At 54.0% G+C, this 13,874-nt stretch overlaps 1 protein-coding gene across 4 annotated transcripts in view; it reads right to left on the reverse strand.

The window, feature by feature from the left end:
* EPHB2 (EPH receptor B2) overlaps window positions 1-13,874 on the reverse strand; it is a 142,601-nt gene that overhangs the window by 96,811 nt on the left and 31,916 nt on the right. For all 4 annotated transcript variants that reach the window (XM_054085703.1, XM_054085701.1, XM_054085702.1 and 1 more), the window contains exon 2: window positions 2,834-2,898. In XM_054085703.1, coding sequence (XP_053941678.1) covers window positions 2,834-2,898 — 65 coding nt within the window. The remainder of the gene's footprint in view (window positions 1-2,833; window positions 2,899-13,874) is intronic.

Genomic DNA, 13,874 nt, shown 5'->3' on the forward strand with positions numbered 1-13,874 from the left:
TTCAACGCTTGCTTTTGGCTTCATCCTTTGTAGGATGGTGAGACACCAGGGCAGGTGATGTACCAGGCAAGGGCAGAGCAACAGCCTGGAACTGCTCACCACTCCAGGGAAGGGTCTTAGCGGGAGGAGAACCTTTCATTTGGCTCATCAGAGCATCTTTCCCAGCCCAGACCTTTCAGGAGGGCAGATCTCCTCATGCTGCCCTGCCCCCTCATGATGCTGTCAGGAGGGACCGGGGTCCAGGCAGCATGTGACACAGTCCCAGCCAGCTGGAACAGCTTCTCATCAACTTGTTTATAAACCTGCTCAAGTGGAAGCCAAGCTGTTTCTCACGGATGCGAAATCCCTGCATGTGGGATTGTGACACCCAGAGCAGAGCAGCAACACAACCTGGAGCCAGCACCAGTGCCAGGTCTGGGGTCCACAAGCAAAACCACAGCTCTCCCAACCCCTCAACCTACAAATAGCCTCACAAAGGCAGCCAGGACTGCAGAGGGAGGCTCGCAAGATGGGCCACAGATTGCTCCTTACACATCAAGGCTAACAGCCCAACAGAAGGCTGTCACAGAAGATCCCCAAACAGCTCCAACCACTTCTGATTGGCAGTGGCTGCAAATCTGCTGCCATCGCTGGAGGAGGAGGAAAGCATCCTTGTAAAGCGCAGTGGGAGCATTTGCTTTATCTTCCAGAAATAAAATCAATGTGGTAGCAGAAAATTGCAGGATCTCCCCGTTTTTTAGAGCACCACTGGAAAGGGGGGTAAAGGAATCAAGGACAAGGCACAGAGAGGCAATACCTTCCCCTGCCCTGCCTCTCTCTAGCCTGGACCACTCCTGACAGCCACTCCACCACCGCGTGACAGCCACCAGCCCCTGCCCTGGCCCCATCCACACCACACGGCCCCAGGGAGGGCTCAGGGCACAAGAAGAGCTCAGCATCAGCCAGGGAGGAGCAGGAGGAGGGAAAGCTTCTCCAGGTTGGGGATGAACAGTAGATGGTGGTGGCTGGGCAAAAGGAGACCTAGCAGTGCATGGGAGCTCTGTAGCCTGGGGGAAAGCAACTGGTTGGGCTTTCAGCTTGCTAAGTATCACCAGTGAGGTGATAAACAGGAAAAACACCCAGCAGGTTTTGTCCTCCAGGAGATGCTGGCTGCACCTCGCTGAAGCCAAGCCAGCCCTGGGTAGGATGTCCTACCAGTGGGAGAAGCTGTGAAGGTACCGCAGCATCAGCACCCGTGACAGGCGCATGATACGTGCCACATCCACCCCAAGGACCTACCCCGAGCTGGGATGGGAGATGAGACCCCCAGTAATGGCTGGGGCTGCAGTGGACTTTCCAGACGAGCATCTGCATCTCAGTGGGGCCAGGGGAGCTGGGAACAGTGTGGGGCCAGGCTCAGGATGCCCAGCTCCCTCCCACATCACTGCTGCAGCAAGCGGGGGGGCTCCTAAATTCCCTTTTCTCAGCTGGCAGAGAAAGTCACCCCTGTGCACCAGCCCCTGCGCTTCCTCGATACTTAATTAGAAGCCTCTCCCTTTCTCCTCGCTCTCTAATTAACATGCCGGGAGCTCAAAAGAAGAAGGCAGCACAATAATATGGGGAGACGGCTTCCAGCCGGCCTCGGCCTCATTACTGCAGGGCTGGGGAGCGGGGAGCAAGGCGTGCTTTACATATGGAAACACCGCAAACAAGAAAGGCTGGGCGAGGAGAGAAAAAGACTTGACCTCTGCTCCCACCCATTGTGCACCCGTCATCCCCCTTCGGCGGCCAGATCGGCGCTGGCGGTGCAGCCAGGCTCGCAGGCAGGCGCGGGGCTTTCTCATGGTGATGGGGGGCCAGTGGCAGCAGCACCCGCACCCCAGCGCAGCGGGGTGGCTGCGCTGCTCAGAAGCCAGGTTTAATCTCCCCAGTAGAGGATTTGATTGGCTGTTTCCTTTCTTCTGTCAAGTCAGCTCAGGGAGGGGGCCTGGAGTGAGTGTCACAGTCTTCATCACCCACAGAGGTGTGGATGGAGGGCAGGATGCAGCTGAGCTTTGCGCACGGGGACAGGAGGCATCTCCAGGCTTTGGCCAGGCTGGATTGCATCACCTGAGCCCCAAGGGAGCAGGTCGGGGGTGTTGGGCACTGAGGCTCCATGCTGTTGCCCAACACGGCAGCCAGAGTAGGGCAGGATGCTCTGAAGCACCTTTGAAGCACTTTGCAGGGCATGGAGGTGGCTGAGGCCACTGGTTTTGTGTCATGAGTGGAAGAATGCACAAAGGCACTTCCTTGTCTAAGCTCTTCTTTAGAGGAGCTTGATGTAGGTGGTCTTGGGACCAGTAAAGTGGAGAAAGAGTCACTGCTAAGTCAGCAATTTACCCCCCATGAGATGCCAGGGATGCTGGACTGTCATTTCAAGACCTGATCAAATGGCTGCTGTGGGTGAACAACGCCCTCACTCCTTCCTGCTGCAAGTGACGAGCAATGGGATACAAGTGAGCTTCTGGGGACAAACAATAATGGCTTGGCATTCCACTTCTCCCTCTCCATGATTTCGAACTGGTTGCAAGCCAGCTTTGTAGAGAGCATGATTCCACCAAGACCACGCTGGCCTGATGCTGTAGGGTGTGAATTACACTTCTCCAGCACTGGGATAGTTTTTGGAAGCATCATCTCCTAGAACACCACTGGAAACCTCAACTGTCATCCTCCTTTGTGCTCTTCCCACTAGACTCTTCCACATGGCACTTTGCTTCACCGGGTGACTTGTGTTGAGCCAACCCACCTATGCTGATGTGCAGCAGGAGACCCCAGACTGGGCTCTGGAACCCTGTAAAGCATCAGGATAACTCACCCCTGAGGGAGGATGCACTGTCCAGCCCAGCTCTGCCGTTGCCGTTGTGGAGTCCATCAGCGTCTCTGCAGAAGGAAGGTGAAACATGGAGTCAGTGGCCACCCGGGCAATGGTGAAGTGGAAAGAGATGGAGAAGAACTAGTCCCGGACTGCAGCCATCCAGCCCAGCCTGCACCAAGCCCTCTTGTCTGCTCTGAGCCAGGGAGCAGCCCAGCATCAGTCCCTCCACACATTTGCTTCCCCATCCATTGCCCATTGCTTCCTGTACATGAAGGCACGGGCTTTTCTACCCACCAGCACAGCTGGGCTTCCCTTCTCAAGTTCTGGAACCAGGCTAACAGCCTTGGAGCAGCTCTGCTGCTGCAGACAAGGAGCCCAGCCAGAGTGAGATTCTTCCAGCCCCTTCCAGTTTCTTTTGCAAAAACAGGATAATATTTTCTTAGCACTTCTCCTGGTAGGCAGAGTCCCTGGTGAGGTGATGGCACATGGGATGGAACAGCACTTTTAGTACTAAAAAATTAAACCAAATGTTATAGCTGGTTTTCCAGGCGATTTGGACTGAAATAAGTCAAGTGATGCTACCGCCAGTCAGCGCAGAGACATTGCTTGTTACTGAGGAGAAGAGACCACCTCACCACAACCTCCTTTCCAGGCGCTGCAGAGAGTGATGAGGTCTCCCCTCAGCCTCCTCTTCTCCAGGCTAAACAGCCCCAGGGCCCTCAGCCACTCCCAGAACCCCTGGGCTCCCGACCCTTCACTATCTCTGCTGTCCTCCTCTGGACACGCTCCAGCACCTCAATGCCCTTCTTGGAGTGAGAAGCCCAAAAATGTACCCAGGATTTGAGGTGCGACCTCACCAGAACCAAGTCCAGGGGGGACGATGCCTTTCCTGCTCCTGCTGCCACCCCATGGCTGATCCAAGCCAGGATACTGCTGGTCTTCTTGGCCACCTGGGACATTGCCGGCTCATGTTCAGCCATTGTTGACCAGTACCCCTAGGGCTTTTTCCCCGAGACAGCTTTCCAGCCACTCTTCCCCAAGCCAGGAGAGTTGCCTGGAGTTGTTGTGATCCAAGTGCAGGACTCAGCACTTGGCCTTGTTGAACCTCATCCTGTTGGTCTCAGCCCATGGATTCAGCCTGTTCAGGTCCCTATGCAGAGCCTTCTTGCCCTCCAGTAGATCAACACTCCCTCACAGTTTGGTATCAACCGAACTGATTGAGGGAGCACTCAATCCCCTCATCCGTGGATAAAGATGTTACAACAAACCTGGCCCCAACACGGAGCCCCAGGGACACCAGTTGTGACCGGTCTCCAACTGGATTTAGCTCCATTCACCTCAACTCTCTGGGCTTGCCCATCCAGCCAGTTTTTCACGCAGTGAAGAGCGTGCCTGTCCAAGCCATGAGCGACAACCTACTGAATGGTGCGAGTTCCCATGGCCACAACAGGGATGGAGAGTTCCTGGCTGTAACCAAGCCCTATGATTGCTCTTCATCACCAAAACACCATGCATCCTGCCACTGTCCCCCAAAACCATCTCCACTTTCACTACATTGAACAAAACCGAAAGACAAAAGGTTCAACCTTGAGCAGAGCCTCTTTCGAGAGGGAAGGCTGCAGCGACGGCTGTTGTTGAGGCTGTCCAACAGTACACATGAGCTCCCCTTTTCCCATCAGCAACCCAGAAAGCACCTCGGCACAGATATGCTCCTTGCACCTACTGCTGCCAATAAATCATCTCCAGATTGGGGGCTGGTCGTTACTCCTGGTTAGAGCCAGCAGTTTCCAGCCCACAGGAAACCAGGATTTCAAAATCTGGGTTTATTCCAAGACTAAAAAGCAAAAAATAGTTCTTTTTCAGATTTTCCCACTTGGAAGAATTCTGGAAAACAGTGCGTCCAGAAACGTTGTCATTCAGATTTATGAAATTCCTTGTTCAACTTAATATTTGTTTAGATAGCTCCTTAATGGTGTTTATTTTATCGTAGTATCTGGCTTTTTCATTAAAACACCAGTGGTACTTTGAGCTGAAAGGAAAACACCATTTTTCGCCCAGTGCGAGCAAGAAACTGCGTTACTGTGAAAAAAAAACTTAACTTTCTTACAAAACGATCAATGACAGCAGCGCATGGCAAGGGTGTTGCTGGAAGTGACTGTAGCCCAAAACAATCCTAGAACCATGGAATGGTTTGGGTTGGAAGGGACCTCAAAGCCCATCCAGTTCCAAACCCTGCCACGGGCAGGGACACCTCCCGCTGGATCAGGGGCTCCAAGCCCCATCCAACCTGGCCTGGAACCCCTCCAGGGATAGGGCAGCCACCACTGCTCTGAGCGACCTGGGCCAGGGCCTCCCCATCCTCGCAGGAAAACATTTCTTCCCAAGATATCATCTCAATCTCCCCTCTTTCAGCTCAAAACCCTGCGCCCTTGCCCTGTCACTGCACTCCCTGATCAAGAGCCCCTCCCCAGCTATAAACAATGGACTCTTAAAACCATTATAAGTAATTCCCCAGATAAAAATGATATTTTCAAGCATTTAACATTTTTAAAGCCTTTAATTCAATGACAGCTCAGTGCGACAGTAAAGCTGTGCCCAGTGCGTTACCCCAGAGTCCACAGCCCACGCCTCCACCCTCATTCTCAGCTGAAGGTTGCACAATCTCTTGGCACTCTGCATCTGCTGGCCCAAGAACAGCTTGTTTTGACACAAAACGAGTAGAAATTTGCAGGCTTTAAGCATGTTTTTCCAATGTTCAATTTTCTTCTCATAAAATATCATCCCCCCTTAATTTTGGTCTGACTTCCCACCACTGAGCTGCCAACGATCTCACTCCTTTGACTTCTACAAAAGCCCTGCTTCTCCAAACCTCCTTTCCCTCTTGTGGTGCCTAATGGTCATAGAATCATAGAATGGTTTGAGTTGGAAAGGACTTCAAAGATCATCTAATCCCAACCCCCTGCCATGGGCAGGGACACCTCCCACTGGATCAGGGGGCTCAAAGCCCCATCCAACCTGGCCCTGAACACTTCCAGGGATGGGGCAGCCACAACTTCCCTGGGCAACCTGGGCCAGGGCCTCATCACCCTCATTGTGAAGAATTTCCTCCTTATGTCTTAGTCTAAATCTTCTCCTCTCCAATTTAAAGCCATTCCCTCTCATCCTATCACTCCGTGCCTTCATAAAAAGTCTCTCCCCATCCTTCCTGTAGCCCTCTTCATGTACTGGAAGGTTGCTAAAAGATCTGCTTGGAGCCTTCTCTTCTCCAGGCTCAACAACTCCAACTCTTTCAGCCTGGCCTCACACTGGAGGTGCTTTAGCCCTCGGATCATCCATGTGGCGTCCTCTGGACCTGTTCCTACATCTCTATCTCCTTATGTTAAGGACTCCAGAACTGGACACAATACTGAGGAATAGGCATAAATAAATAATCTCCAAGATAACTAAATGAGCCGTGCTTCCTTATTCTTCCACTTTGCACAGATTCCTTTCTTTGGAGATTCCTGGTTATCAACCTTCTCTGAGTTGGGTGCCCTCAAGCCCAGGGCCCCCATTGCACACAGCTGTAACACCCTTTGCACACCATTTTGCACAGCTTTTCTACCAAACTGGTGCCCTGTCTGAAGTCCAAGTCCATGTAGAGGTGGGTTGGCATGTCAGCACTTACCAGTAGTAACCTGAACTACAGCAAATTGTGAATAACCAGACTCCGTGAATCAGAGCGAACCTGGTTAATAGCACCGACTGCAAAAGTGGATGTGAAGCCAGGCTGGGTTACAATGGTGGTGGGTTTGCTCCATCTCCTATTGACTTCAAAATCTCAAAGAGCTATCAGCCACAGAGTTATCTCGCCCATATACCTGGTCAGCAGCATCCTTCACGCTCCACCTGAGGTCAAGGAGGCCACTTGAAGTCCTCCAGGGAGGACTGCTGTCTCATCGCTGAAAAGTTTCTTACTACCAGGGAAAGGAAGCACATCAATGCATTTCTCCAGCAAACAAAATCTGAAGCGACATCCAGCTAATCAACACATCCCTCATCTGCCGGCGCTTCTCCCTGCCTCTCTGCCAGGCTCAGACCTGCTCAGATCTTCACAGCAAGAGGCGGCAGTGGGCAGAGTGCAGTGGGACAAAGGGCCCATGAAGATGCAGCTGCTCTGACATCCCACCCTGCACAGGTTGGCACAGAGTCCAAACTAGCAACCAATACACAGGGAGGGTTTAAGAAAGTGAGACAAGATCTCACCACCCCCCTCAGCCAGGCAAGAGACAGGCTGAGGTTCTCCCAGGGGCTTTCTCCTTCAGCTGGATTGGTTTGTAACACTGCAGGGGGACAGTGGAAGCTCCGCAAAGAAGAGTTTGCAAGACGATTGATTGTGGTCTGCAAGGACCAATACCAGGAGAAAGTAGCACCAAACAACTTCTCAGCCATGAGGGAAATCGCAGCAACAGCTTTGTCTGGGATCTGAACCTAATAAGACCTTGCATGGTCTCCTTCCCCATCCTGGGTGAGCCAGGAGCTGGAGAAGCATGTCTTGCTGGAGAACACACTGGGCAGGAAGTCTCTTTGGCTCCTGCTGGCCAGCAAGGTATGATTCTCCCTCTGTACTCGGCACTGGTGAGACCGCAGCTTGAGTACTGTGTTCAGTTCTGGACCCCTCACCACAAGAAGGATGTTGAGGCTCTGGAGCGTGTCCAGAGAAGAGCAATGAAGCTGGTGAGGGGGCTGGAGAACGTCTGACGAGGAGCGGCTGAGAGAGCTGGGGGTGTTTAGCCTGGAGAAGAGGAGGCTGAGGGGAGACCTCATTACTCTCTACAACTACCTGAAAGGAGGTTGTGGAGAGGAGGGAGCTGGGCTCTTCTCCCAAGTGACAGAGGACAGGACAAGGGGGAATGGCCTGAAGCTCCGCCAGGGGAGGGTCAGGTTGGATATCAGAAAAAAATTCTTCACAGAAAGAGTCATCGGGCACTGGAACAGCTGCCCAGGGAGGGGGTGGAGTCACCTTCCCTGGAGGTGTTTAAGGAACGGGTGGATGAAGTGCTGAGGGACATGGTTTAGGGAGTGTTAGGAATGGTTGGACTCGATGATCCAGTGGGTCCTTTCCAACCTGGTGACTCTATGATTCTATGATTTCTATGATAACTGAGGAGACATGGACATCTCGAAATGGCTGTGTGCCTCCAGGTACAGAGCTCTGCTACAGGTGCAGCGCTGAGGAGAGGAGAGGAGAGGAGAGGAGAGGAGAGGAGAGGAGAGGAGAGGAGAGGAGAGGAGAGGAGAGGAGAGGAGAGGAGAGGAGAGGAGAGGAGAGGAGAGGAGAGGAGAGAGAAGGTGCCTGCACTGACCAGTAAACTGTGACAGCTTTGCTCACTGTCACAGCCGATGCTTTCACAGTGCCATGCGGTGGGTTCGGCCACGCCAAATAAAAGGGTGAGGGGCTGGTGCCTTAGCAGCCCCACGGAGACCCCCTGGCATCGAGGACAGAGCAATGATGGTGCCAAGACAGAGCAGAGCCATGTGGCATCGGCAGGGGTGGGTGTCTGGCCCCTGGCCCATCTCTGGTTGCTGGCAATAGCTGCAGCTCAGCAAAATGCTCTCTCCAGAGTAGCATTTTCTCCACATTGCTGTTTGTGTTCTCCCCTCCCGTGTGTTTATCTGCAGATTCACATGCTACCCATGGCATTATAAATAAATCTGCAGCTGCTTGAAACCAGCAGACGCAACTCTGGCCAGCTTCCCACCAGAAACCGCGCTGCTCCCCATGGGACGGATAGCAGATAAGTGCCTGTCCTTTTCACTTTAAAGATGCTTTCAATAAGGAACTTTCTGCCAGTGCTGGGGCCAGTCGCTGGCTCTGCTTCTCGCTATGAGGGCACACAGGGCTCCAGCTCAAGCACTTGGCATCTAAAGATGTGTCATTGCCACCACGCCACCACCTCCAGATGCTCAGCAGCTACGCTAAGACGTGGTGAAGCCGTGGTGCCAAGGACCTGAGTAGGGGCTCCTATGCTCCTGCATGGTCTGCTCGTCACTCAGCCACAGGTGACACGAGTGCACTCTCAGCAAGTTTGCTGATGACACCAAGCTGAGTAGTGCAGTTTTTCACACCGGAAGGATGGGATGTAATCCAGAGGGACCTGGACAAGCTGGAGAAGTGAGCCTGTGTGAACCTCATGAGGTACAACAAGGCCAAAGGCTGACTACAGCCCTGGGTCAGGGCAATCCACGGTTTCAATAGTGGGTGTGGGATAATGTGATGGAGAGCAGCCCTGAGGAGAAGCACTTGGGGTGTCAACTGATGAGAAGCTCAACATGAGCCGGCAATGCTTGCTCACAGCCCAGAAACCAACCATGTCCTGGGCTGCATCCAAAGCAGTGTGACCAGCAGGGCCATGGAAGAGATCCTGGTCTGCTCTGGTGAGACCCCACCTGGAACCGTGTCCAATTCTGGAGTCCTCAACACAAGAAGGATATGAAACTGTTGGAGCAGGTCCAGAGGACGCCACAAAGATGATGCAAGGGCTGGAGCAGCTCCCGTACGAGGCCAGGCTGAGAGAGTTGGGGTTGTTCAGCCTGGAGAAGAGAAGGCTCCGAGGAGATCTTTTAGCGACCTTCCAGTACGTGAAGGGGCTACAGGAAAGATGGGGAGAGACTTTTCACAAAGGCATGGAACGATAGGATGAGAGGGAATGGCTTCAAATTGGAGAGGGGAAGATTTAGACTGGACATAAGGAGGAAATTCTTCACAATGAGGGTGGTGAGGCCTGGCCCAGGTTGCCCAGGGAAGTTGTGGCTGCCCCATCCCTGGAAGTGTTCAAGGTCAGCCTGATCTAGTGGAAGGTTGTATCCATGCAGGAGGGTTGGAATTAGATGATCTTTAAGGTTTCTTCCAACTCAAACCATTCTATGATCATGCTGGGTGCTGGTGGTGATAAGAGGACACCAACATGGGATGACCAGGGCTGGGGATTGAGAGTGACAGGACCGAGGGACAGTGCGGCTGGAGAGGCGGGGGATTAACCAAAGAGCAGTGCATGCTGCAGACACACTTCTCTGTGTCCAGAAAAATAAATTCTATGGAGTTCTGCCAATTTAGAGCATCTGGCCCCGAGTTTCACAGAAGTCCTGGCAAATCCTTCACATTCACAGGCTCCAAACCCATCCAGATAAAGAAACAGCTGGACAAATAAATAGCCCCACAGATAGCTGGAGCCTCCACCCTCATTTTTCCACCCACAACCTTTTCCCTTCCCATTTCACTTCTCACACCAGCTCCTCCCTCCGGTTAGGAAACTTGCCAGCATTTAATCCCAGCACAATATTATTAACACAGGGAGTGAGTTTCTGGGTTGCCCCAGGATCACATCAGCCAGGGCAAAGCAGATGAGAAGGCACACAAACCTCTCCAACGGGAAAAGTCATCCCAAAGCAGACACGGGAGAGCGACTGTGCCTTGTCACCATCTCCTAGATGTGGTCTGGAAGCCCACCTGACGCCCCTCACCACATCAGTCCCAGCAGAAAGGCTGCTGCAGAGCGGGCTCAGTGACGGAGGCCAGCCGGGTGGAGCAAGACCTGGATCTGCACCGGAGACACCACCACTTGGGACAAACTCCTCCGCACATGCACATCTGCTCCTGAAACCGTGTTTCCAGCCAGGCTTCAGGCACAGCCCCTGCATCCCTGTGCCAGGGGTGGGGTGGCTAATGAGAAACCCGTCTGCCTCCCACCTCAAGGAGTCCTTGCTGCAGATCTATTTACCCTTCCAGAAGTTGAAAGGCCCCTCTCTGCCTCCTGCGCTTTACTGGAGTCTTATTATAATATTTTTGCCAGCAAGAGCCGAGAGGGGCTGAGCAAACCCAGTGGCCCTTCTCCGCAGCCCCAAGTTTTGCTTTGCCTGGCTGGTGGCCAGCGGAACAAACTGAAACCCAATCCCCCCCCAGCCAACCCGCTGGCGCGGGAACAGCACACGGCATTGTGAGCTGGTGGCTACAGGATATTTTGGATACTTCACTCAGGGATCCACTTAAACTCCAAGAGAGAGAGTGATTGATAGAGAGTGAGAAGAAGCAGTTGACTGAGCTGGGATGGGGATGCCAGAATCCTGCCCTACGCCTACAGCCCCCAAGGTCACCCCAAGGGCAGCCGCATTGGGTCCTACCAGTGATTCCAGTGCTGCAAGAAACCCATCAGACAAGTACTTGATTTTCCAACCCATTTCCCTCAAAAATTAGGACTAGCCAAACTCGGAGACCTAGGATAACGCGTCCAGTATCTCCATCATCCAGAGTGACTCAGACCTGCTAGCCGGCCTCTGAGCTGACGACAGTCTTTGTGGCTATCAAGGCATGGAGGGCAGAGGTCTGACCCCAGAGATACTGCACAGTGCTGGCAAGGAACCGATGTCACCACTTCTGGGGAGCCATGGAGCCTTCTTGGCCCCTCAGTTCAGCACGAGGCACCCAAGTCCTCCTGGAAGCCCTGTGAAGCGGCAGCCAGCACTGGAGCCAGCGCTGGAGCAGGGGACAGTGCTGGAAGCTGGTAGGGCTGAGCAGTGACACCTTCAGCCATCTATCGGGTGATGTTCAGCTTCTTGTGACACTTGGAGACAGCACTTGCCTTTCTCTGATCCCCCTTCACTGAGCTGTCCTCTGCAACAAAGCCAGGGCTGCTGTGCAGGAGTGGGGTCACTGACGCCCTTGGCTCCCAGCCCTTCCTAGATGGGGAAATAAGGGAAGCTGGGCTTAGAGCAGGGCTGTGCCTGGCTGTTGGGCACACAGCGCACCCGCGGGCGAGCCAGGAGCCTGGGCTGAGCAGGACCCAGCTCCCCAGCTCCCTTCCCGGCCCCTCTTCTCCCTCCTTGGAACCATCAGCTGCCGCAGGCATTGTCCTGTACAGTGCTGGAAAGCTCATACCCCAAAAGGCTCAAATCCCAAGTCAGCATCCCCAGGAGTCCTGCATTCAGCCAAGCACGTGTCATCCTTTCTAAGCACCTATCTGACCACCCGCCTGTCCAGGGCACTGCCAGGCACATGAGTGCTAAGCATCACCCCTCTCGGCTCACTGGCTGAGAGAGATACGGCTCAGCATGGGCTCTCGGCAGAGAGAAGCCAGGTTTGAGAACTCAGATTTTGTCATCTTTCATCCTCGGGCCTCTGATGAAGAAACAGGTTAGGCTGGATGTGAAGGAGAACAACGCTTTATCCAGCTGCCACATCAGCCCCAGTTGCCACCACAGGTGCCTCCTCTCTGGCCTCAGCTTCCCAACATGCTCTGCCCCAGAGATCAGCAGAAACATGATAACCTCAGCAGATACCTTGGGAAGCTGCTCCAGCAGCACCGGGACCTGCGGTCCTTGCTGGCAGCATCTGTCCCAAAAGGAGCTGAGACTTGTAGGTGGTCTGAGTTCAGTCAAGGGCAGGCTGCCGGGGAGACACAATGCAGATGCTCAATGCCAGCAAGCAGGGGCCCTCCGGCTGTTGCCAGGAATGTGGTAGCCACACAGAAGACACAGATGCAGCTGTTTAAGAGCCACTGCGACTGTCAGCGCCAGTGACTCGGTCCCTACAGTGGCCCTGACCCCATCCTCTGCAACACACCTTGCGGGAGGGCATCCCAGGGTTACGCAAGTGTTGTCCTCACCCGCACCCAGCCTTATCCATCCCATCAGGACCGCCAAGCTAAGATTAAATTCCCCACTGAGCCATCTTCCAGGAGGAGGAAGCAGAGTCATATCCCTCCCAACAGTTTAAGGTCCCTCTTCCTATCCAGGGGTGTCAGGGGTACTCCAGGAGGTTGGAGATCCCATGTCCACAAGCTCCTTCTGCGGATGCTTCAGCCCCAGAGCAGCCAGCAGCACGTGCTGCCCTGGTCCCTGTTAGCGCGGCACAGTACCATATGGGGCAGAGCCCATGGCACAGATGGACACACGGCTGTCACCGCTGGAGCCCAAGTACTGAGCCAGTGCCATCGGTGTGCAGCGGTGGATGCCACATACAGCTCCTAGCTGCAGCACTAGGAGAAAGAGTCACTTTATACCACAATAAACTGCTCTCACCACCATGCTCTGGGGCTGTCTGGTAGAAAACAGAATGCCCAGGGTGCAGGGCTGCACTGCCGCGTCCTCTCCAATCCCCCAGGTACACTCTACCATATCCTAGACCTAGCATCCTCTATCCCCAGACCCACTCTTCTGTATCCCCAGGTAGAGAAGGCAAGGTGACCTCAGGAGATCTGGGATGCAGCAGGAAGCCCACAGGCTGCAGAGCATCACCGGGTAAGGATGTGCTTGTTCTTGCACAACACTCATCCCTTCACCCCATTGCTCGATGGGACGAGTGCTGAGGGGACCAGGAGGAGGGACACAAGCCCAGGGCACTGGGGTTTTGGCCAGCTCTGCTCCCTTTCCCCCGGGACCAATGCCACCAGCCACCCCCACCTGGGGCAGGGATGGTGTGTGCAGCGAGACGAGTCCCACCTCCCAGCACCACTGGCACTAAATGAGGTTTTGTCACCCTGCATGGTGGTGTGGGCTGCAAGCAACTTGTTCCCAGCAGGCTCTGGAGCCCTGCTCAGCATCCCAATCGAGCTATCCTTAATGGGCTTCCATTTTAATTTGCTTTTATTGGAAAACACAGATGGTGACCCTCCCTTCCCCCCCTGCCCGAGCATATACAGGGTAATAACATTTACAGGGGAAAGATATTATCTCCAATCACAGCCAAAACTCCAGCAAAAGCCCCACCACCATGCAGAGACGTGCAGCTGCCGCGCACAGCCCTGCGCCTGGCTCGTAAAGGCAGGGCCACACAGAGACATCAGCATGGCAGGGACAAGAGGAGGCAGGACCAGCGTCAAGGGAAGGAGAATTAAAGACCAGGAGCCACCAAGCGAGTCAGGCACACTGACTTGGTTAACTTCTGCCACGAGTCGGTCTCTGCAAAGCAACACAGAGCCCAGAGCGGAGGATGCCCAGGGCTGATGCCCAAGGCTGTGCTGGTGGAACTGCCCGGAGCCAGCCTCAGCCTGACAGCTGCTCCGAG

This window comes from Cuculus canorus, chromosome 21, assembly GCF_017976375.1.
Source record: "Cuculus canorus isolate bCucCan1 chromosome 21, bCucCan1.pri, whole genome shotgun sequence".
Lineage (NCBI taxonomy): Eukaryota > Metazoa > Chordata > Aves > Cuculiformes > Cuculidae > Cuculus > Cuculus canorus.